The sequence below is a fragment of the Sminthopsis crassicaudata genome, chromosome 2 (assembly GCF_048593235.1).
Source record: "Sminthopsis crassicaudata isolate SCR6 chromosome 2, ASM4859323v1, whole genome shotgun sequence".
NCBI lineage: Eukaryota > Metazoa > Chordata > Mammalia > Dasyuromorphia > Dasyuridae > Sminthopsis > Sminthopsis crassicaudata.
The window spans coordinates 513,867,502-513,890,895 of NC_133618.1; the positions used below are offsets into that span (position 1 = coordinate 513,867,502).

The 23,394-nt window shown below is 45.9% G+C and overlaps 3 protein-coding genes across 12 annotated transcripts in view; 1 reads left to right on the forward strand and 2 right to left on the reverse strand.

The window, feature by feature from the left end:
- On the reverse strand, nucleotides 1–18,236 carry HOMEZ (homeobox and leucine zipper encoding). 7 transcript variants are annotated; one of them, XM_074294270.1, is made up of 3 exons: nucleotides 6,843–6,983; nucleotides 2,476–2,596; nucleotides 1–1,702 (listed from the first exon to the last, which is right to left on the reverse strand). In XM_074294270.1, exons 2-3 carry the CDS (start codon nucleotides 2,552–2,554, stop codon nucleotides 105–107), a joined length of 1,677 nt encoding a protein of 558 aa, XP_074150371.1. In that variant the 5' UTR covers nucleotides 2,555–2,596; nucleotides 6,843–6,983; the 3' UTR covers nucleotides 1–104. The 7 variants fall into 7 exon arrangements, with proteins under 7 accessions (XP_074150371.1, XP_074150370.1, XP_074150372.1 ...); XM_074294269.1 differs by lacking the exon at nucleotides 6,843–6,983 and adding an exon at nucleotides 6,256–6,369; XM_074294271.1 differs by lacking the exons at nucleotides 2,476–2,596; nucleotides 6,843–6,983 and adding an exon at nucleotides 18,134–18,236.
- On the reverse strand, nucleotides 10,698–18,565 carry PPP1R3E (protein phosphatase 1 regulatory subunit 3E). The gene is made up of 2 exons (XM_074294282.1): nucleotides 18,134–18,565; nucleotides 10,698–17,863 (listed from the first exon to the last, which is right to left on the reverse strand). Exons 1-2 carry the CDS (start codon nucleotides 18,563–18,565, stop codon nucleotides 17,435–17,437), a joined length of 861 nt encoding a protein of 286 aa, XP_074150383.1. The 3' UTR covers nucleotides 10,698–17,434.
- PABPN1 (poly(A) binding protein nuclear 1) overlaps nucleotides 17,860–23,394 on the forward strand; it is a 16,724-nt gene continuing 11,189 nt past the window's right edge. Inside the window, exons 1-3 of one of the 4 annotated variants that reach the window (XM_074294280.1) lie at nucleotides 17,860–18,035; nucleotides 22,196–22,280; nucleotides 22,741–23,180. In XM_074294280.1, coding sequence (XP_074150381.1) covers nucleotides 22,749–23,180 — 432 coding nt within the window. In that variant the 5' untranslated portion in view covers nucleotides 17,860–18,035; nucleotides 22,196–22,280; nucleotides 22,741–22,748. Of the gene's footprint in view, nucleotides 18,036–18,819; nucleotides 19,070–20,607; nucleotides 21,878–21,955; nucleotides 22,086–22,195; nucleotides 22,281–22,740; nucleotides 23,181–23,394 lie in introns of those variants that run through there. The other 3 variants (XM_074294281.1, XM_074294277.1, XM_074294279.1) reach the window with 3 other exon arrangements.

Here is a 23,394-nt window from a genome sequence, read left to right on the forward strand (position 1 = left end):
TTCTTTGCCAACAAGATAAGAAAAATGTGGGTTTTTTTGTTTGTTTAAACAGTCACTAAGTTGGTTCATCTTCTAATAAAATCCCCCCCTCCCAAATTCCCCACTCAATCCTGTATGATCACTTCATCCTCTTCCTCTTCCTCCTCCTCTTCCTCCTCACCCCCATCCTCTTCCGGAAGGTCTTCTTCCTCCTCTTCTTCATCCTCTTCATCTAGACAAACTACCACCTCTGCAGGCTCAGGTGAACGAGAGTAGAACCAGTCTACCACTTGCTGGGTGCTCAGCCCTGACTCTAGACTCAGTCGAGGAAGGTCTTCTTCTCGTAACTGCTGGTGAACTGTCCAGTACCGCTCCAGAGGACTTATGTCTGGGGGAGGTGGAGGAAGGGGGGGAGGTGGCATCTCAGCCCACTCCTGCAAAGGTCGGGCTACAGGTTGTGGAGTAGGGGTAGCCGGTTCCTGGTAATTGGGGGGACCAGGTACTGCATTATCCCGGAACCACTTCAGTTGTCCATGCTTCAGGGCATATCGAGTGTCTCCAAACCACTGGATAATCTCAGGCCTCGGTAAGCCAGTGATTTGTTCCAGTTTGCAGTAATCTTCACGCCGAGCCCACTGGCATTGTAAAAAGAAGGACTTCAGGATGGCCAGCTGCTCTTTGGTCTTGCGCTTGGTCTTCCTTTGGCGCTGCATATCTGGGAAGTAGTACTCGGCTGGAGCAACTCTACCTGGGCCTGGGCTATGTCTTAGACCCTGGGGCCAAGCTGGCTCCAAATGTGGAGGTAGTGCCTGTTCATTGGGGGAAGGTGGCTGAGGAACACATCCTAGTGACTGAAGGGGTTTGGAGGTGGCAGTGGCCCCATTGGCCATTACTCGGAAAGAGGAAGAAGAGGTAGAAGAAGGAGGCAGGATGGATGCTGGCTCTTGCTTGCAGCTATTGGCAAGTAATGTAATAGGGGAAGGCCTGTCCCGAGAGTGTGGCAGATGGAAGCTGGTAGAATGGTCCCAGGCAGCAGTTCCCAGGCTATGTGGTTGGTGGTCAGAACCTCTGCTTACAAGCTCCTTGGAAAGACCACTTTGCAATTCCTGCCAAAAACCAGGAGGTTGATGGGGGAAGGCTCCATTGCCAGGTACAACCAAGGGTTCCTTGCCCTTGTGGTGGCTCAAGGACAGAGAGGAGGATTCTTCAGGCTCCATCTTTAATCGTTTTACCTGAGGAGGCTCATTAAGTGCCAGGGGGCTAATGTGGGTGCCGTCTGAGTCTGAGGATGGCACTGGGGTGGGTGAGACATCCTCAGGGGGTCGCCCTGCATGATGAGTAAGAGAAAGAAGGGATTTGAAGTGGAGTTGGTCCCGGTTATAGACAACCCGGGCCCGAGTCTCCTCAATCTCTTCTGATGACCAGCTGATGCCACAGCGGAGGCGCTGGGCCATAAACCAGGTCTTAACTTTCTCCATCTGCAGTCCATAGCGAAGGCAGAGCAGAGCAATGTCTGCTAGGCTGGGGTAGGGAAAGTAACTGAAAGTCCGTAACAAGTGCTCGTTGCCATCTAGCTCACTGGTCTGGGCAGCCTGGGTCCACACGAGCTGAAGCTCCTCTGAGATAGGAGGAAGGCAGATGAGCCCAGCAGGGGGGCTGGCAAAGCTGTTAGCCTCTTTGTTGGGGGGCATGGTGATTTCTGACTTGTGCCCTTCTGAGATGGCTGGAACAACAAGAGAAATAATTTAACCAATGGGCTCTCTTACTTGTCTCTGATCTCCCCTGGCTGCTATCATCAAAATCTGGGGCCATATGAGGTGAGCATGTGTATGCTTTTATATATCCTATCTTGTCCCAATTGCCAAGTTTCCTCTAGGAGTCCTGCACCCTTGCTCATTAACTCTAGTCAGGAGTAAATGGTCAGTCATGGTCTCTTTCTTTTATTTATTTATTTTTTTTTGATAACTTTTTATTGACAGTACATATGCATGGGTAATTTTTTACAACATTACCCCTTGCACTCACTTCTGTTCAGTCATGGTCTCTTTCAAAAGAAACGGGAGCTTTAATGATTCTATTTGTCACAGACTGTTCACTAGGATGTGGAAAGCTTTTTTCCCATTCTATAGTTTTCAGGACAAGGAGCTAGCTATATAATGGATCCTTGCTTCCTAGGTGGGAGAGTAGCTCTGCCTGCTGTAGGCTCATCCCCCTCCCCAAAATCCTTACCGTGAGCCCTTTGTGATTTAGGAGTGAGAATCCAATGGAAAGGGAGGTCCCTCCATGTGTCCAATGTGGGTAAGATAAACAGGATGGGACCTTTTTAAGATTAGACCTGGTGGTTTCTCTTAAGAGAAGCAGGTCAGGTATATGGGATGGTTTACTTGTCCTGGGACATACATATACACAGGTCACATGGGGGTGAGAAGGGAGGGAGGATTTTCTCCACCTCTTAAGTCAGCTTCTGAACAAAGGTTAACCCTTTCCCCACCCTACCTCCTTCTGCCTTTGTCTCTTCCAGCTGCTCAGCCAAAACCTGGGATCCTTGGGAGCTTAACACACTTCTCCACAACATTGTGCAGAAGGATTGCTCTCATCTTTTCTGCCCAGTGGTCCTCTGAAGATAGAAATGGGCAAAGACTCTGTGGGTTATGGGCAGCTCCTTTAAGGGTCCTGCCTAAACTGGGCAGTAACTCTAAAACATCTCCCAGGCAGAAGGGTGAAGGTGAGGAAGAAACTCAACAATAACACAGTCTTTGAAGATTCCCTATTCTCATCAGCTCTGCTATTGTTCCTAAACATCTTCTCAATACATTGAATTATACCACCAGTTCTGAATAGCTTTGCTCCCATTACTGTATTTACCCTCTTATTTGAGACTATGAGGAATAGTTTGAAGACACTGGATTTGAGTGTCACACCTGGCTTATCTTCTCATTTATTATTCCTGTGATATTGGTTGAGTCATTTAATCTCTTCTGTCATCCAAGCTGGGGATAATATCTCTCTTACCTATCACAAAAGGTTGTTGCAATGATCAAATGAGGAAATGACCATGAAAGTGCTTGGTAAACTGTAAAACTATAGAAATATAAGATGGGAGTGTTACCTTAGAGTAAATCATCTCCCTCCCCTCTTTCTCTATGAAAAATTACATCTGAGTCCAGAGGTTCAGAGGTGTGCAATATCTATGCAAATGGATCTTCCTGTTTCAGAAGGCTGGATGGGGAGCCTGGAAACATACATGGTGCCAGGCTTTTCACAATTAGTGAGTTCAGGAATAATCCATTGTACCTCATATTCTACCCTAAAGCAAAGCTTCTTAAACTGCAGGTCATGACCCCTAGGGAGTCAAGTAACTGAATATGGGGTTGAGAAAAATTTGGCGACAGTAAAAGATATCAAATATTCACCAAGACTTAATTTATTATGTAGAAATAAACAAGCACATCCATCTCATTAGTATGCAAATTTGCTTTCAGCTTTAATAACTGGTAAAATTATATATATCAAAGAAATGTTTTAAAATAAATTTCTTTTTTTTATTATCAGTAAATGTATACCTATTTTACATAGCTATATAATGGGTCCTGTATAAATTTCTTAGGTGAAAAGGGGTTGAGAGTGGAAAAAATCTAAGAAGCCCTGCTCTGGAGTATCAATGAGGATCACATAGCTGAATTTGAACTAACTCTGGCTTCAGAAAACTTGGATCAAAAATCTGCTCCTGATGCTTATTGGATGTATAGGTCTTAATTTTCTTAACTATAAAATGCTGTGAGTAAGGTAAGAAGCATTGTTGACAAAAGGTCTCTGAAGCCCCTTTCAGTTTAAACTTACAATCTACTTTCCTATTATCCTTTGATAAAATAAATAAGGAAAATGCCTAATGTATTCTGAGAATAGTGCAAGAAGAAAACTAGGATGATCATTTAGTCAGTGGTTTTGCTATATGCTCCTTTCATTTTCTCAGTTTTGTAGGATGGGTTAGAGACAAGGAACATATCTTTGCACATACTGGGGAAAGACAAAGTAAAAAAACAAAAGCAGTGAGGTGTTTTAAAAGCAAAAGACCTAAATCAACTAAGGGTCATGTATGCCACTTATGGTATAAAACAACATGATTTACTGGCTAGGTTGTTTGACCAGAAGTCAAGAAGACTTAAGTTTGAAGCATGCCTCCATTACTTTAGTAGCACTAAGACTCCAGGCAAATCATTCAATATCTGACTCTTACTTTCCTCATTTATAAAATGGGGATAACAACAGATCATATTATTGTAAAAATCAAATTCCATAATGTAAAATTGCTTTGCAAACTTGAAATCATCTCGTAAGAGCTATGACCATTAACCACAAAACAACAGGATCCTAAGTCTCTCTGAAGCTCACCCCAATTACATTTGATCAGGGGGATATAGTAGTGGCAAAGAAAGGAGGATAGCTGGTTACATGGCCGTCAAAGTGCTCTGGAATCCTTCCACCTAAAACTGAAACCCACCATGAATATTGTGGAGATCCTAGTCTTAAAAAATGCATTGTATGGGCTGATTCCTCCCCAAAAGAATTTGATTTGGAAAGGGGATAAAACCACTAACCACATCCAGGGATTGATTCATGAAAAACATAAAACAAAACTTTAAGTAAGTCCTACCAACAAACAAAAAGCAGAATGGAAGGCACACAGGGTTTCTAGGTCCAGTTTTGAGTTGAGGTTAAGGGATATATATAACTAGGAAGTTTTGAATGCATCCTCAACAAATGTCTTTATTTTTAAGGCTCTTTAGCCCTCCTCCCCCCGCCCCTTTCACATACACACCTTTCCAACCGTACCAAGTTCCAGATAAAACAATCAATTCAGTTTCACACTTTCTCTTAACCTCCCCTAGGGCATTACTTTCTCCGAAGCAAAGAGAGAAAGCCCCAGAGACAGAACTTGCCGCAATCTGGAGGAATGGGGCTGGGGGGACTGGTTAGAATGTTCAGTAGTCAGTCCTAGGCAGAGCCCGGCCCAGATTTTCTCCCCACTAGGAGGGAGGTATATCGGAGAGAGAGGGGTCGGGGTATCCATTTCAAGCCGGGGCCTAAAGTCTGGATGTGGAAGGTAGACAAATCATTAAAATCCAGCCAGACTCTTTAGCTTTGGCTGGTACAGTGGACAGAGCACCGGGCAAAATCTGAATTCAGACGCTGCCTAATTGTGTGAACCTGGACAAGTCACTTAACTTCTATTTGCCTCAGTTCCTCACATGCAAAGTGGGGATATACAGGGGAAAGAAAAGGCAAACTATTCCAGTATCTTTGCCAAGAAAGCTGGACAAGCGGTCACGAAGAGCCGAACACGACTCATCCACAAAACTCCAAAGTTTCAGTCAGCAGCAACACAATTCGGGGTGATTTCTTGAAAATGGGATTTGGGGGCCCCAAGAATTACGCTCTCCAAACTGAGCAAAGGAAATGGTGGCATTGATTTAGAGATAAGCAGATGGGGAGGTGGAGTGAGGATGAAGGACGGAGAGGGAAACCAACAAGATTTGAACGTGGCAAAGAGGGGGGCTGTGCCCCACCAAACCGGGTGGGTGAGAATGGGCCAAAGCTCGGGCCATCTCGGAAGGCGCTTTTACTCCGGTGAGTAGGGGGAAGACGATCTCGGGATCCTGGGACGGCAAGTGGCCCCGCCTCGGGCAAGGAGCAGCCTGAGAAAACTTGGAGCGCACGAGTCGCTTCGGTGGGGCGGCTCGTCGGCTTTTCGGGCGCGAGGCTGAAAGGACTCTGAATAGGATTCCTCGGGCACCCTCCATTCCTCCCACTCTCAACTCTAACGCTAGTGGCAGAGCCCCAGCTCCCCGGAGGCAGGCCGGGTGGAGGTGTTTGTTCAGGGGAAGAAGGGGAGGGTACAGTTCGGACCGTTCGACCCTAGCCCCGGATTTAGGGCTGTCAGGCCCGTGCACCGCGTGCGGAGTTGACCTTCCCCTTCATTTTCTAGTGGGGCCGAAAATAACAAAAAAAGCGCCGGAAGGTAAGGAAAGTTGCAGCCCTTAGGGCCACGAGTCGGGGGCGCCAGGGCCGGAGTAGGTCTCGATCCTTCGGTCATCCCGAGTGGGGGCCTTGCTTCCCTTTGCCGAGACACCCGCATAGCCCCGGTCACCCCAAGCAGCAAGAGCCCGCGTCCTGGGCCGGGCGGCAACACTCCCGCTGAGCTCCCAGCTTCGGGGTGCCGTCTGCCCCTCCTCGGGACTGGGGTGGGGGAGGTCCCGCACTCGGGGGGTCACTCACCGCGGTCTGGCCGGGCGGCGGCTCCCAGCCTCGCACTATGGACCGGGGGGAAAGGGAGGGAACAGGGGCCCGGAAGCCTCCAGAGTGACTGGCCCACTGCCTGGGGCCAACACGGGACCTGCCAGCAGAGGACCACGCGAGGAAGAGCCGGGCCGGGCCGGGATCTCTTCCCGGTCTGCGCCTGTCCTGCCAGCAGAGCCCGGCCGGAGCAGGGGAGTTGGGGGCTGGGCGGAGCGAAGGCAGAGGGGCGGAGCGGGGCGTCCAGGCCTAGGCGGGTTGGGGCAGGTCGTGAGCCTCGATTGGCGGGGCTGGACTGGCGGCAGCCGGAGAAACAGGCTGGGGCGCGCTATTGGGGGCGCGGAGCTCTGCCTTGCCTTTTATTGGCTGTGAAGAGCTCCTCCGGGGCGGGCCAGTGGTTGGTTGCGTGTGGTTCCAGGAAAAAGTCCCCCGAGCCCAGTGTGCTGGGAGACGAGCCCCTGCAACCCCCAAGGCCGCCTACTAGCAATGTCTAGGAGCCAGGGCGTGGCCCCCGCATCCCCACCCACGCCTTCAGAGGGCGCCCGTAGAGCTCAGGGCCCACGATTTACCTTAGCTCCGCCTTCCGCCATCCACGTGTCTTATCGATCCCAACCTCTGAGCATATTAGCCAGACTACCAACAAATAACGAAAAAAGCATGGACTAAACTCCTCAGAAAGTCACCCGCTGGGAAAGAGACCTTGGGGCGACTCTAACTCGAGGGCAAGAGAAAAAATAGTCTACGCTAGGCCTTTCCCGTTTTTGTTTTTCGTTTCTGATTCTTTATGATCTCAGAGATATGAAGTGGTTTGTCATTTCCTTCCCCAGCTCATTTTACTGATGAAGCAAACAAGGGTTAAGTGACTTGCCCAGAGTCACACAGCTAGGAAGTGTCTGAGGCCATATTGGAAGTCTGATGAGTTTATTAGACGCCAGGCCTGGCGCGCTAGCCACTACGCCCCCTGGCGGTCCTGCCTCTACCCTGAGAATGTAGAAGCCACGGAACCTCTGGCTCGGCTTTGCAAGTACTTGACCATGAGAACGTGAGAATCTATTGGAGTGGAGTCAGAACTTGTAATACTGTTCTTAGGGGCACTTAGAGACACTAGAAAGTTAGATGACTAGGACAGTGACACAGCTAAGTATGTGTCAGAAGACAGATTGGAACTCAAATCCTGCAACCTCCACAGCACTGCCTTCTAGATGCACTAAGTCATACTGCAGCACTAAAACAGTCTTCTTCCCATATTCTTATCTAAAATCCCATCAACTCTAAGAAGGCTTTCTAGACCTTCTTTAACAATAGCGCTTTTCTATCTCCAATTTATCCTAAGTATAATAGTCTTTTGTACATAGTTGTTTTGCATATGCTCTTTCCATTGCATTCCCTCCCTGGCGCCATTGGACTGGGAACTCCTTGAGAACAGGGACTGCTCTTTGCAAATTTTTTTGGCATCCAGAGCCTTTAGTACACGGCCACATAGGTGCTTAATAAATATTCCTTAACTTGACATGGCTCCACAAAACTTAGCCACCTCCTTTACCTTGACTTTTCTTGTAGTCTTGAGATTTGGGTCTTCTTCACAGTATACTTAATAATTTCTATAGGATTTCCCACATAACCATCATTGTAAGTATTTAGTAAAGAATTATCACTTTTGTTTTGAAGGGCAAGAAAGTATTTGAGGGAGATAAAATGTCTTTTTCTCAAGATACAGGCTGTAGAGAGCTGGACCTCTGAAGTTAACAAGGTGTTAACTCAGTGGAATTGATGAGATGATGGGTCTCACATAATCAGTATGCTGTAATGATGTAATAACCATAAGATATATACGGGCCAACCAGGACTGGAAGATAGACATTCTTTGACCAGCCTCTTGGTGGCTCTTATGCCTCCTGCACTAAGATCAAAACTGGGCCAGAATAAAGAATCTAGACTCTATTCTTGACCATTCTCGAAGTGTCTATCCTGCTGAGACCAATGCCCTTCTGGAGGACCTCCAGAAAGCTAGCAGTTACATTACAATAGGCCTCAATTCTTCCCTCACTAGAATGACCTTCAGTTTCTATTTTAGGCTCTCCTGGTCTACTTCAGGGTCTAGAGCTCTTGTGGTTTTCAGAGACTCCTATTGTAGATTGTAAGGAACTGTGGTATCAGGCCTGTTTCAGAACCCTGATCCTTGTTCCCCTGCTACCCAGGAAGTATTCTATGAGCACTAAATTTTGGTATTGTCTTTTAGGGACAATCTCAAAAAATGAATCCCCAAAAGACCTAGAAACTTTCTACCCCTTAGGTTAGAGCCCTGGATGACATTACTTCCAATTAGGAGGAAAACTACGAATGCTTGAGTTTGTGTCTGGTAAAGTTAGTAGTTTGCAGTCCTCAGGTTCTAGTAGAGCCTGGAAAGGGACATTGGATTGGGGTCAGAAGACCTTGAGCAAATCACTCTGGGCCCCAAGTTTCCTTCTGAAGGGGTTGGACTAGATGACCTTCAAAGCTCCCTTTCAACTTTAAATCTGTAGTTATAACCTAGGGGGCAGGATCCAAATGAAATAAATATAGACAGACCAGCAAAGACCCCATACTTCCTATAAACCAGATAAGGGAATAGAAAGGAAATGGATTATGAGAATTTCCCACAGCCCCTTAATTAGTCCTGGGGAGGATATGGGAATCACACTAGGGTCAACTGAATATAGGGCAATCAAAAAATTATGATTTATTATCTATAAATGTTTTATTTGTATACCTGTTTTATATACCTACATAAAAATTTCTCAGCAAAAAAGGCTTCACAAGTGGAAAAGATTTAAGAAGCCCTGCCCTAAGGCAGCAGAGTTTCATGGGTGGGTTACTTCATAAAGACTGAACCCAAATGGATTCAGAAGCTAACTTGTCTCCGTGGCTCCTGGGAGGTGGAAAAGCTAATTCTAGAAAGATGGGGAGTGGAGGGGTGGAAAGAGGCTAGTGACAAGGGACTTGTTCTGTCTTTTGACTCTTCCTGAGGCCCTCTGAGATTTGCTTGACAAAAATGCTAGAGTGATTTGCTGTTTCTTTCTCTAGTTCATTTTACAGATGAAGAAACTGAGGTAAACAGTTAAGTGACTTGCTCAGTTACACAATTAGTGTCTAAGGCTATATAAACAAAAGTCCAGGAACAAAGGCTCTAACAATTATTTCTCATAAGGGTGAAGATAGAAAGACTGGATTGTCTGAAGTAGTCAAGAGCCCTTGCTAAGCAGAACAGTTCTGCCTTTTCTATGGCTAGAAATGAGCATGGAAGCAAAGAGGGATTCTCTCTCCTCACCTTGTTGCTTTCCTTTTTTGCTCAGTCTCTGCATGTGAGTTTAGTCAGATGACTTACATTCTATTGACCACAAATATGCTCCTTTTGATTGCATGAAAGGGCAGGGCTAGTGGAAGCTAGAGAGACTGGGGACAGCAAAAGATGCACTGAAGAAGCTTAGAGGATAGAGCAATATGGTGGTAGTGGTAGAAGGGGAGACAGGAATAAGAAAGTGAGTGTGATGTAGAGCTTGGGAGAACAGGATTATGATGAGGCAATCCCCCACTCACCTCTTCTTGAATCTCTGTTCCTCATGTTGAGTTTATCTTTCAGCATATCAGACTTTACTTACAATACCTTGATGGGGGGGGGAGGGTTGTAGTGACATCACAGCTCATTCATTATGATGTAACTAGGAGGCACTTGATTATTCCTGGTCTAGGGCCTTCCAGGGGTAGGAAGATTCTGGCTCTAAACCTAGACTTATTGAGACTGTACCACCAAGATTTGGGGGGGGGGTGGAAGGAAGGGAGGCAAGAAGACTTGGGGGTTCCCTTTCAAGGTAAGCATATTTTCTCCTATTACTAATTCATTCTTTGTCATCCCATTCTGGACAGAGCAGACTGACTTTGTATCTTCACCATGCTGTTCATGGCTGCCCAGAGTTGTAAGGAGATAGGCTTTGCTCTTCCTGTAACTAATGGAACAGAACAATGTGACTCTAAGGGAACTCTTACCCTAATAGGTTCAAAATTGGGGGGGTGAGGCTTGCTTTGAAATAGAATTAAACTGTCTTCCCAAGCTGGTCCCTGTGACTGCTCTTGAAGCTGGGAAAGTACATAAAGGAACCAGAATTGTCCATGATTGGCTTTTCTGATGTCTGAAAGATCCTGGAAAACCACTGTGGTAAGTATCCCACTATAACCAGCAACCCTCTTGTCTTTTCCTACTCCATTCCACCCTCACTTTGCAAAGCTTTACCACTCAGGAGTGAGGTTATGATGGGATTTTGATAAGTCATTTGTCTTGCTGGAAGGTGCTGCCCAGTCTCTGACAAAAGGGATGCTTGTCTGCCCACACCCAAAATTATCCCCTCCCCCAATCCAGAACACATCTGCTTATGTAGGTAGTCCAGAGATTCTAATTTAACTCAGTATTTTATTTGTTAGAAAAATAAGCTTTTATATCTAGAAGAGAGATTAAGGGAAGGGTATTATGTTCAAACAGATGATCCAGAATCAGGTGCAAAATTGGAAAATAGAGACGTTGGGGGCATATTGTCATGCTAGACTTGGAGGTATACAGCATTATTGGATATGAGGGCATGGTAAGGATGCAAGTGTAGTGTCAGCCGATTTTAATTTCCTCTCATCTGCTGATAAAATCATGGACTCACTGTGTTCAGGCAACTTCGCTGTTCGTTATCACCTCCAATAAAATGGAGAGCAAGGGCTGAAGGCAGAGGAAAAACTCATCAGTTCATTTTAATACTAAACATCGTATGACCCCATTGTGAACATTCTAAATCTTTTTTTAAGCCATCAGATCTTTTAAAAGAATCTCTTCAGTGGGAATATGGAGCCCATTTGTTGAATGGAATCACTATATCCTTTTAAAAAAAAAATGGTACTCCTATTTGCAAAACCTGGTCTTTTTAACCTGCCCTTGATTCCTTCCCATTTCTAGAACTTTTCTATCCTGGCTTCTTACAGAAACTTGCTTCAGTGAATTAAACCAACCTCCTTCCCCCAACACATACCCTCTCCCTCAATCTGTATCTACACTGCTTCATTCTCATGAAACTGCAAATATATTGAAATCTTTCTAGTCTACCCCCAAAACCTTTCTACCAAATCCAACTATCACCCCATTTGTCTCTTTCCTTTCACTGCCAATATTCTGGTGATGTATGATTTCTTTGAGCAACTCCTTCCAGTAATCCAGATTATAAAGCATTCTTATAATTATGGTTTTTTCATTTTGTGCCGTTGTCAGTTTCTGTACTTAACTCCTCCAGAGACATTTTTTTGGTTCATTAACAATCATCAAAAAATTGTTTACAACTCTGTTATTGTTTGGTTGCATTTTTGTTTTTCTTCCCAGGTTATTTTTACCTTTTAAATCCGATTTTTCTTGTGTAGCAAGACAAATGTACAAATATGTATACATATACTGTATTTAACATATACTTTCAACATATTTAACATGTATGGGACTACCTGCCATTTAGGAGAGAGGATGGGGGGAAGGAGAGGAAAAATTGGAACAAAAGTTTTTGCAAGGGTTAATGTTGAAAAATTATCCATGCATATGTTTTGTCAATAAAAAGCTCTAATAAAAAAATTGCTTATATTGGATGTGTTTGTATAGGATGTGTTCTCAACCCCTTGCATTTTTATGTTCTACACAACTTCCAAGTGTGGAAAAATGTGCATAAAAGTCAAGTTCATTAATTACATCCATAGTAATAACTCCCATTGCCTACAGACTAATGTCATCACCCAAGAACTAATCTTATCTTCCAGAGATGTAATGGGAAAGAATTGAGATGACATTTATCCCATCCCCTCTGTGAACCATCTGACCAATTAGAAGATACACTTATGTTACAACTCTATTCTTTGCAGTCACCTTATCACTATAAAAGATTCCATTGTTCCTAAACAAGATCTTTGGCTATTGAGGAGCCATTGGCCCCTTTTATTGGCAAATATTAACTTTGCAAATAAAGGCAACATGCTTATAACTATTGTCTGTTTACCTTGATTTCTGTTATGATAGTACTCAAATACCTTCATTTCTTCAGGCTACTGCCCAGTCCCTCTTTTCCCCTTGATTTTTAGAATTCATGCTATTTTGACATTTTTAATGGCTCAGAATTTTAGATTTCAATCAAAAGTATTGCTCAGTATCCTATACCTGATCCCTCTGTTACATTTCCTTTGCAATTTCCTTTTTCCCAATGCTTAAAATGTTAAATCCCTGATGTTTCAGGGCCTGACATTTCTCCTGAGCACCACACAGGCATCTTAAGTACAAACTTTTAGGCTTCTTAAAATGTTTCCTCTCTCACTTCTCATAGTCCATCAATTACCAAGTAATTTCTTCCATATTGTTACTTGTATGCCTCTAGTCATACTGTCACTAACCTAGCTTAGGCCCTCATGATCACCTGCCAAAATATGTTAATATCTTTCTGCTTCTACTCTTGAAGTCATCCACCCCACTGCTAGATGGCTTCCATTACACACTAGTCATGTTATTCTTCAGAATCATTCCAAGGCTTCCTTCTTGCCCATCATCCAAGGAATCAAGCTACCTTTTCTAGCTTAATTTCATACTATCTCCCTCTACATACACGATGCTCCTGTCAAATTTGGTGTATCCTATATTTGACTCTGGGGACCTTTGTTCTCAAACTCCCCACTCATTTTAAGCTGTTGAATTCCTATGTATCTTTCAAAGTCCAATGAAATGCCACCTCCCCCAGAAAGCCTTTCCAAGTCCTCTGCCAGCTCCCTAGTCGCTGGTGGTAACCATCTTCCCTCACATTGTTCCCTGGGAACTCGAATATCAAATTGTAGCTCTCTGATGCACAAGATTGCTATATACTGATTGTTGCTGTTATGTACCATACCTTAAATTTCCTATGTGCTGCTAGGGGCCCTGTACTATCAGAACTATATATATCTTCCAGCTGGTGGTCTCTTGCCCCCAAGTACTTAGCACAATGTTGTGCACATTTTTGATCTGAAGTCTACTGAACCTGAAATGTTAAAGAGGACTCAGTAGGGGAACAGTGAAAACTTACCTAAAGATGGGGTTTGTGGAGTTATTTTACCTTTGTCAAAAATCTAGGAATTTTAATGAGAAAATGGCCAGGTATTTTCTGGGTAAAATCTAGTCCTGGGGACCAATATACAAAAAACACAGAATTGTTGAGTCAGGAGATGCAAGTCATAGCCCTAGCTCTATTAGCTTAACTAAGTGAAGAACACATTACTAAATCTCTCCAGGTCTCCGGACCTGTCTCTTCACTGTCTCACTAGTCAAGACTAGATAATTTAAATTCCCTTTTAGCTTTAACAGGTTTTGAGATTCTGAGATTAAATGATAATGTATATCATCTATTCTCTTGTAAGCTACAGCAGAAAAACAAAAGTTGGAACCCAGGGGTAAAATGAAGTTCAGACAAGTTAGGGCTACAATACAGATATGTGATGGAATTCAATTAAGGGAGAGCCCTCTTTCCAATCATCTCATCTTCCCCCCAAGACTGTGTATCCTTTCAGTCTGTTAAAAATTTCTATTGCTTAGCATTTTTCATGATATATTTTGGCACATTGTTTGAACAGAGAAATAACTCAGTCTCTGCTACTTTTTCTCTTACCATACTCTATTTCAAGTTAGGCTAAACAAGCTCTGGGAAACCAGTGGCTCGTTTCCTTTTGGGGATGATTAGTCTTGTCTGTTATTCCATTAAGAATGTGGGCAGAAACATTTAGGAAAGAGAAGGGAATAGGGAAAAGACATATACACTCTTTTTTGTTTGGCAGGATTGGTGGAATCCATGGTGCTGCTGTAAGATGTGCATGGGAGGGTATGGAGTTAGGAAAAATTGAGAGTTCAATCTGGAAGGTGGTAGTTCATTTTTTAATGCTGAGGCTGGGAACAGCATAACCTAAAGCAGCCTCTACACATTAAACACTCTCAGAATTTTAAAACGTTGGAGTTCACACCTTACTGACTAGAAATGTACAGCAATCTCAGAAATGTTAAGGTTAGCCTGGTTAAGGAGAAATTGAATCATCAATTCAGTTCATGGCTACATGAATTGTGGGTTGGTATTTTGAGAGGCACAGGTACATTTGCTCATCATCTTAGAATTCTAAATGACCCATTTAACCTGACCTAGAGAGAGCATTTGTAGGAGCTCAAGCCAATTAAGGCTTCTCTTGGTCCTCTCATGCTCATTCAAGCCTTGCATTTACCCAGCCATCTGAAGACTTCTAAAGGGGCCTTTAGTGCACTTGTCTTCTAGTATATAGCCTTTTCTTGCCCTTCCTATGACCATAGCTTTGGACCCTATCAGGCAGGAAAGTACTAAGACTATAGAAATATTCCTTGCAAACTGTGGAAGTCTCATTCATGCAACATACATGTGCTAATAAATATTCCACCCGATTGAGAGGTGGTAGCAGCAGGGGTTCATGAGGAGCAGCCGAACTATAAGTTTCTCTTACTCCCTTTGTCCTTTGATCTCTTCAAGCCATGTCTTGGAGATAACATGGAGGAGCAGTAATGTAGGGAAATTAGAACCAAAGACCATCTGCTTATAGAATGCAACATATATGAAATTGCATCAAAGGTGCCTGGTCCTTATTGATCTTGCCCTTTCTCCTGTTCTCTATCCCTTTCCCCCAACATGTTTTCCATTGATCTTTGTACTATGTATGGTTAAATGAGATTGGCTGTGAATTGTGTTTTTACAAGTACGTCATTTTTTCTTGACCACTACTCAGAGGAATAGAGTTGGCTGGAGAAACCAAAAGGGGTCTTGGCAGCTTCTATTCTGATCAGAACCTATAATCCTTCCTTCCCAATGCAGAAAGCTGATAAGATATATCAATAAATCCCCCAATTTATCAGAACCCAAAGAAAGTGGAGAGGGAAAAAAACTGATTACCTGGGGAAAGAGTTCAGCTGGGTCACCAAGAAGAAACTGCTGTTTGCCTTCTTCCCACCTCTCCTCTGGAAGACTTCCAAGAGGAGGTCTGGGAACAGAAGAGGGCAAATGGCTGACTCTGGAAGGACAGCAAGCAAGCTCTTCATTCCTTTTTGGAGGAAGAAGGAAAAGCAGAGAATAGATGGATAGGGTAAGGGAAGAGAGGGGAGGCAAGGAGAAGAGGAAAACAGGAAGAGGGATTAAAAACGAGGGAAAAGAGAGCAATGAATTAAGAAAAGCAAGCAGAAAATAATAGCAGGAAGGGGGAACTCCAATATAGAGTCACTTGTTCAGGAGACAGTATGATTGGGCAAGATGGAGTAAAGTTCTTCCTTCCATTTCCCAGGATTATGCATCAGTTTTTACAGTCTGCATTTCCCCTTCAAACTACTTTTGTTTTTTGTAGGTTAACAGATATGAAATATTTTCCCTTGCTCCAATTATCCCTTATTAAGGAGTCAGAACCTTTTGAGGCACTTACTACCCGGGCTTTTGGGTAGTGTCTTTCTCAAGAATAATAATCTCACCATGACACTGGAAAACCCTGCTTCAGGAGAAAAGTTCTTTGGAGCGTGGCTAAGAGGTATTGTGGAATTGACATGTTCTTGATGGGTTTTATTTCTTTAGCACTCCTAGTGGAGATGTTTACAAAGAGCCACCCACAAGATTGGCCAGATTGCTGGGGCTTCAATTTTTACAGTTAGAAAAGTAAGTTGGCAAATCTGGCCTCAGACATTTAACACTTTCTAGGTGTGTGACCCTGGGCAAGTAACTTAACCCCAATTGCCTCAGCCAAAAAAAAAAAAAAAAAGAAAAAGAAAAAAGAAAACTAAGTTGGAGGATTCTTAGTATCTTACCAAGGTTCTGCTACTGCTTCAGAAATAGAAGTAAAATTTTAAAATAATTTAACTCAACTTCATTTTAGAGATTAAAAAAAAAAAAACCCCTAAGATTCCCAAAGTTAAATATTATCCAGTTTAACCTTTTTTTTTTTTTTTTTTAAACTATGTGTGAGGATCCCCTTTTCTTAGTTTACTCTTCTGTAAAATGGGGACAATTATTTTCTCTTCATCCAATGGCTCCTCCTGAAATGGAGATATCTAAGACCTTTACAAACCAGAAAAGCAAGACTGGTCCGGAAGGTCTCCATGTCTCAGCCCCTTTTGAGATATCAGGATTGGATGCAGCCTGCCTCCTCAAATTTCCAGAGACAAAATCTGAAGCCTCAAGAAAATAATTAATCAGCAGGGCTGCCCGAAGTTGGAAGCTCCAAGAGGCAGACAACTGACCAGATTACTGCAAAGGGAATTCAAGATGTGGCCCTAATGATCTAACCAAATTGGTGGTATCATTTGCAAGTAAGAGCTGGAAGGTAAGAGCAGGACTAGATAACCCCAGGTAGAAAACTACAATGTCTACGTGGAGCTGAGAGTTTGACTTCCTTCTCGAGTTTAAGATTCTCTCTTCACTCAGCACCCAGCTTGTGGGACTAGCAAAGAAAGTTACCCAGAGATCCTTCGAAAGTCTAAAGGGGCCTTTTTGTCTTCGGGAGCTCTTCACTCGACTTGAGAATCACACCCAAACAAGTGACGTTTCACCAGATTCCTCCCCTTTGATCTACTTTGTTACAAGTAGTAAGAATGCAGAATCTGGGCTCTGCCACTGACAGAAATGGTGGGTCCTCAAGGAAGTGACCACCTCTGAAAGCTTCAGAGCATCGTCTGCAAAATGAAGAGATCTGACTACATGACCTCTAAGATTCCTTCTAGCTATTAATAAATGACCTGCCTTACCCCGCTCAGAATAGCACTTAGCACCTTTATTTCCTGGTTCTTTTGTTTCCCCAGGTTATACTAGATTCCCCCGATTCATTCCTCCAACAGCTACTCGCCCTCCACTCCCATATTGGTCTGTTCTTAAATATTCCCTGTTCCCATTGGATTCACCCGTCCTCCCCCTCGGCATAACTTTTAGTTCCTCTCATTCTCCTACGCGTGCGCGCAAACCGCCTCCTTGTCTCCTCCCACCCCATCAATCAATCTCCCACAATTTCCACTCCCGCATTCGTGGCTTCTCCCAACCCCCAGTTCCTTTGGTTTCTCCCGCCGATTCCGCACTTTCTCCTGATCCCTGGGTTTCCCGTTCCGCGCTCAGATAAAGTGGATCCAGCCCTGGGGTTCAGGATCGCTGCCGCCACCGCTGCCGGGGGAGTCGAGCCCGCGCAGTGCGTAGTCGCGGCCTCCGTTGTTGTCCCAGAACTCAAGGCCTGTTACGCGGTAGCGCAGGGCGAAGAGCAAGGAGCCCCCGGTTGGGGGGGCGGGCAAGCGGAAGGCGAATCGATCCGCACGCGGAGGGGGCGGAGCCGGGCCTACGTAGGTGGCGGGAGCCTCGCGCTGGCTGCGCCAACCGTCCGCGCTCCAGCGCACGCTCACGCGCTTCTCGTAGGCCAGGTCCAGCACGCGCGCGCTCCCAGCCACGCCCAGCGGGCCCGCCTCTGCTCGTTCCAGGCATATGCGCTGGGCCTGCAGGCGGGCGGCGAAGCCGGGCTCGCGGGCGGGCTCGAGGGCAGCGCGCGCCTCCTGCCGGGGCACGGGGAGAGGAAAGAGAGACAGAGAGCACAGGGTCAGAATGAGGCACTGGACCAATCAGAAGCCTGCACTGGTCTGTCCGCTGGGGGAGTCCGGGGCTTGCCTTGGCCTAGCGCACTGGGAAGGGAATTATGAAGAAAGAAAAATGGGGGCAAGTGTGGAGGTGTGTGTGGGGACGGGGAAGGGAATGGGGTTGGCAGCTTCCTGAAACTTTACCGCCCGTCCTTTTCCCCCGTATGGTGCTGGTTCCTAAGCTCCTACCTGGAGGGTGCGGGTTCTGGGTGGACAGGGCCCGAAGTGCCTGAGGGCGTCGCGCTGCAGTTGGATCTGCACGTGGCGAGGCACACGAGGGAGCTCCCCGGGACTGAAGCGGCGGACGGCCGCCAGTTCCAGCCCCAGCGCGTCGGCGAAGCGCACCCGCTTGCGGGTGTCCGGGCTGCGGCTGCGCGGGGCCCGGGCGCCCCCTCCAGCGGGGGCAGAGCGGGCCCGACGGCCCCGCCCGGGGGCTAAGGCGCGGGAGCGAGGCCTGAGGTGCGCTCCGCCCCCCTCTCGGGGCTCCGGCTCCTCCTCCTCCGGCTGCAGCTCCTCCTCCAGGCTGGGTCGCTGGCTGCGGTAATAGGCGCGCTCTGTGAGCGCTGAAATGAAGCTGAGGTTTCGGGGGATGTCTGTGCGGGGTGGCCTCTCCCGAGACATGGCACCTTCGCCACGGCCGGCGGGGCAGCCGCTTCGCGGCGCCGCCTCGGCCCGCTTCCCCAGCTGTCAGCTTATCAGGCGTTCGCCTCTTGGGGAGCCTCCCGCACTCGCGCCTCAGCCCCAGCCGGCAGGATCCGCTGTCAGCTCTCAGCTTCCCTCTCCATAGCTCCTCCGCGTCCTCTCGTCGGGGCCGGCGTCTCCTCTGAGCGTGCGCTTACAGCGAGGCAGCCCGCGCCCTCCGTGCCCCGCGGCCACAGCCCGCTTGACAGGTGGCTCCCCATCTGTCTCCGCAGCCCGCTGCGCCAGGGGGCGGGGACTCCGCCCTCCCCCAGCCCTGTCTCGCCCCAATCCTGGGCGAGCCCCGCCGCCTCCTCGGCCCACCAGGGGTTAACCCGAGTCAGGAAGGGCAGCAGCGGGGGAAGAGTTAAAACGTTCTCTTTGCGATCGAGCGTCCTTGTCTTCACTCTCTCCCTTCCTCCCCTTCCACACCGTCCTTGTCCTCAGGTGAGAAGATGGGGCAGGGTCAGTTTATCAGTCATCCCCGTGGGCGAGTTGAGGGAAGTAAAGGGCAGGGGGGGCAAAGCCGAGCGTTCTCTGCCTTGACTTCAGCCTGAAAGCCCGGGAGGTGCAGGGAGGGTGAGGTCGGTTTCGGTATGGAGCTCGACACCGGCTTCTCGGAGTCCCTCTCCCACCCCACCCCCTCTCTTCCCAGGTCCGGAGGTGGATTTCCTATTGTGCCTTGTCCTCCCATACTTGGAAGAGGAGGCAAGCCCTCCCTCAAAACAGAGTTTGAGATCTTGTCACAATGTCTGTTAAAAATAAACCGATGGCATTAAAAACCAACAAAATAAATCCCGCCCAAATTCATCTTGGATTTGGAAATATTTCTGTAATTAATTTCCGTTCTACAAATATTAAGTAACATATGCTAAATTCGGAGGATACAGATTTACCAAAAAAAACCAACCTTGCCCTTGAGGAACTTGGAATCTAATGTAGGGGTATTCTGAAACAGCTGCACGAATAAGTTAAATAATGACTTCAGTGTGTAAGAGAATTGAAATTTGGGAGTTTAAGGGAGGGAGTTAGGTAGGGACATCCAGGAAGGCTTCATGAGGTATATAGCACCGAGGTTTATTCTCGGAGAAATACACACGTACCCTCTAAGCAAAGAAATTGAAATACTCCTTAAGGTGTTGCTATATTGAAATCTGAAGTTTTGAGAAAGATTACATCTTGAAGAGGTATGGTGTAGGAGGATGGGACGTTAGATAAAAGTATGTAGGACCACCATTGAAAGGCTCAAGTGAACCAAGAAAGCATTTAAAAATAGGAACAGATAGAGATGGTTGATGGGCCTCAATCACAAGACTGGATGGAAACAATGCTCAGCACAGAGCTGTGATTTAGGGAAATGAAGAAGCTTATTAGGATATTATCTTTTATCTGAAGCAGAGGATTGTTTTTTCATGATCTGAGGGGGCTGGAGCTAGGAAAAAAACCTATATAATTCCTTTGTATACAGTAGCATTAGAAGGTTTGCAAAGCACAATGGATACTCAATCACTTGATCTCATAACTTCCCTGTGAGGCAGATAGGACGATTTCCTATCTATCTTACATGGAGAGGGAAAAAGCTCACAAAGACTAAGTCCAGCATTCTTTCTACTCTACTGATATGGCTTTTAAGTGTATATTGAACTAAATCTGTCCCTTATTAAAGTTCCTTAACGATAGGGACCAGGTATGGATTATTTGTTTACTTTATTGGCTAGCACTGCATTTTACAGATTTCATACCATAATTAGAGGTGTGATCCACTATCAGTACTATTAATTTCTTTGGGTAGAGTTGTTTGAGCACATGTAGGGGTCACAGCAAATGTTAGGATTGGAATCTTTTCTACTACCTCCAAATGGAGCACTCTTTTTCCAATACTATGCTGACTTTATGCCCCTTGTTGAATTATAAGTTGCTTGAGGGCAGGAACCATGAATATCTAGCCTTTTTTTTTTTTTTTTTTTTTAACTCTAGGACTTAGATGAATTTGTGATCCATTGACTTTTGACTCTGACTTAATGGATAAGTCTTACAGAGGAATATAGAAAGTAAGAGACATGTCTAAGTTCTCATGGCTATTAGATGTCAGAAACTGAGTTTCAACTCTTTATTTTCCAGAAACTAAATCTAATGTACTCTCCATTATCCCACTGTCACTTGGATTCAGACCTTACATTGCATGTATTTGAAGGACAAATCCTTAGGTTTCCCTTGGAAGAGGGTTTTTGTAGTAATGGAATCTAACTGGAGAATCTTTTTGATCTTTATTGGGGGTGGGGAATGGGTGAAAATGTGTACAAGCTCTTTGGAACTTTCTGTTCCAGTAAAGAACACAGTTTGAAAGAGATCAAAAAGATGTGAACACTGTTCTCATGCCTCCTTTTAAGTTCATTTGTCCTTTGCTACAAAGTATGAAGTTTCAGTGGCAAGAATGCTGGACTTGCTATGTGAGGAGGGACCCTGGAACCTTCTACAGTTTAATGTCCTAAGATTCCATTTACTCAGCTGCATAATGGAGATAATAGCTGTAGCATCTCTCACAGCACTGTTGTGAGAATCAAATAAGATAATGTATATTATTAATATATGTAATTTTTGTAAAGCACTTTGCAAATTTTAAAGTGCTATAAACATATAGCATTTATTAGCTATTATTATTATTTCCTTCTCTAGGATCAGACTACTACTATACATTTCTAAGATGCCAGCCCACCAGCGAGTAGGCAGTTTTTTGGACCACTCTTTCTTTTTTTTACCTCTAGTTCCCTCTGCTAAAAAAAAGTTTAGTAAATTCAGATTACCCCCTAGAGAGCACTTGGCAAACACTGACTTGCCCTCAGGTAGAATATAGCTTTCTCTTTCTCCATGGCTTTGTTTCCCTGGTGCAGATTACTGGTTGCTCCCAGATCTCTGGGAAAAGAAACACAGCATGCCAATCCTAGTCACCCAAGCTGCCAGCTTTTCTCCCTTCATCTTCTGGATCATATCTCTGCTTTACCCTGCTCTCTTTAGCCCTCTGGGGCTGTGTCTTTCCTAGTTACCTCCCCCCCACTTCACTCCCTCTCTGCCCCCCATTCCTTTCCCAGTTCCTCTCCTGCCCCGCCTCTCTGCTCTGGACGCATCTCTGAGCCCCATCATCACCAAGCGCCAGGCACTCCCTCTCTCCCTCCCTCTTCTTTTCTCCTCCCTCCTTTCCTCCCTCCCACCTCCTGCACCAGGAAACTGCCTAGAGCCTGGGGAGCGGCCTGACCCGTGAGATCCCTAACCTGGCGGACTGGGGGGTGGAGACAGGGTTGAGGGTGGGGGTAAGGGAGGGGCAGGAGCAGGCCCTGTGGGTTGGGTTCTGTTTGTATGTGTGAATGTGTGTGTGTGTGTGTGTGGGGGGGGGTGCCGGGAATGTTATCCACCGGAGTCCCCTCTGTCCGAGGCTTCCTGAGAACGATCATTAAACATGGATTCAGTCAGTAAACCACAGCTGGCAGAGGGGTGGGGGCTGGGCCTGGGTCCGGGTTCTAGGGCAACATTTAGTTTTCCCTATCATTGACCATGATCCCTACCCTCCACCCCTAGGGCTCCATAGCTGGGAGGATGAAAGGCCTCAGCTGGGGGCTCCCTGCCACCAGCGCTGTATCCTAGGAGCTGCTGCCCAGGCTTGGTAAGTGCCCCCAATATCTTGTTAACCCTCTGCTTCCCTTATCTTCCCCATTATTGTATTTTAATACCTTTCATTTTATATGTATAGTATATTGATATATTAATCTGGCTCCTCCTCCCACCCAGCTTTTGGGAGAATTCTAGCTTCTGTTCTATCCTAGCTTGCCCTGAGTCCCTCAGAACAGGAAAGATACTATCTTAATTACTCTTTAAGAGAAATAGTAAATTTCACTTATTATTTGTAATACAAGTTTAATGACCAAAAACACTGAATCTAGTCCCCTTATTACTGCTTAATTATCTCATTGTCTCTATTCCATTTCTTACTTTTATTTTCCATAGTTCATGCTGTCATACTAGCTGGTCAAACATGAAAAAATACCCGTTTGGGCTGTCTGGGTATGCTCAGTTTATAGTGGAGCATTGCTCAAGCCCCATTTTCTTCTCTCTGCCTTTTATAGCCAGCCAGATGGCGACTCCAGCCTCAGCCCCAGATACTCGAGCCCTGGTGGCAGATTTTGTGGGTTATAAGCTAAGGCAGAAGGGCTATGCCTGTGGAACTGGCCCAGGAGAGGGCCCTACAAATGAGCCTCTGCATCGGGCCATGCGAGCTGCTGGAGATGAGTTTGAGTCCCGTTTCCGACGCACATTTTCTGATCTGGCTGCTCAGTTGCATGTGACTCCTGGCTCAGCCCAGCAGCGCTTTACCCAGGTCTCAGATGAGCTCTTCCAGGGGGGGGCCAACTGGGGCCGTCTTGTGGCATTCTTCGTCTTTGGGGCAGCGCTCTGTGCAGAGAGCGTCAACAAAGAGATGGAGCCACTGGTGGGACAGGTTCAGGATTGGATGGTGACCTACCTAGAGACACAGCTGGCAGACTGGATCCACAGCAGCGGGGGCTGGGTAAGAGGCTTCCCTTTTCTAATATAAACTGCACATTCCCCAGAAAAGCTTGCCTCACTTGGGGAGGGGAAACAGTTGTGATGGGGAGGCTGGTCTCTGATGGGATAGGAATACATTGGTGTTGCATGGTAAATCTAGGGTGTGGGGGAAGAGCAACAGTTTGGGTGGAGTTAGGCCATCTAGGTGGAGAGGTAATGTTAGTCTACATTTATGG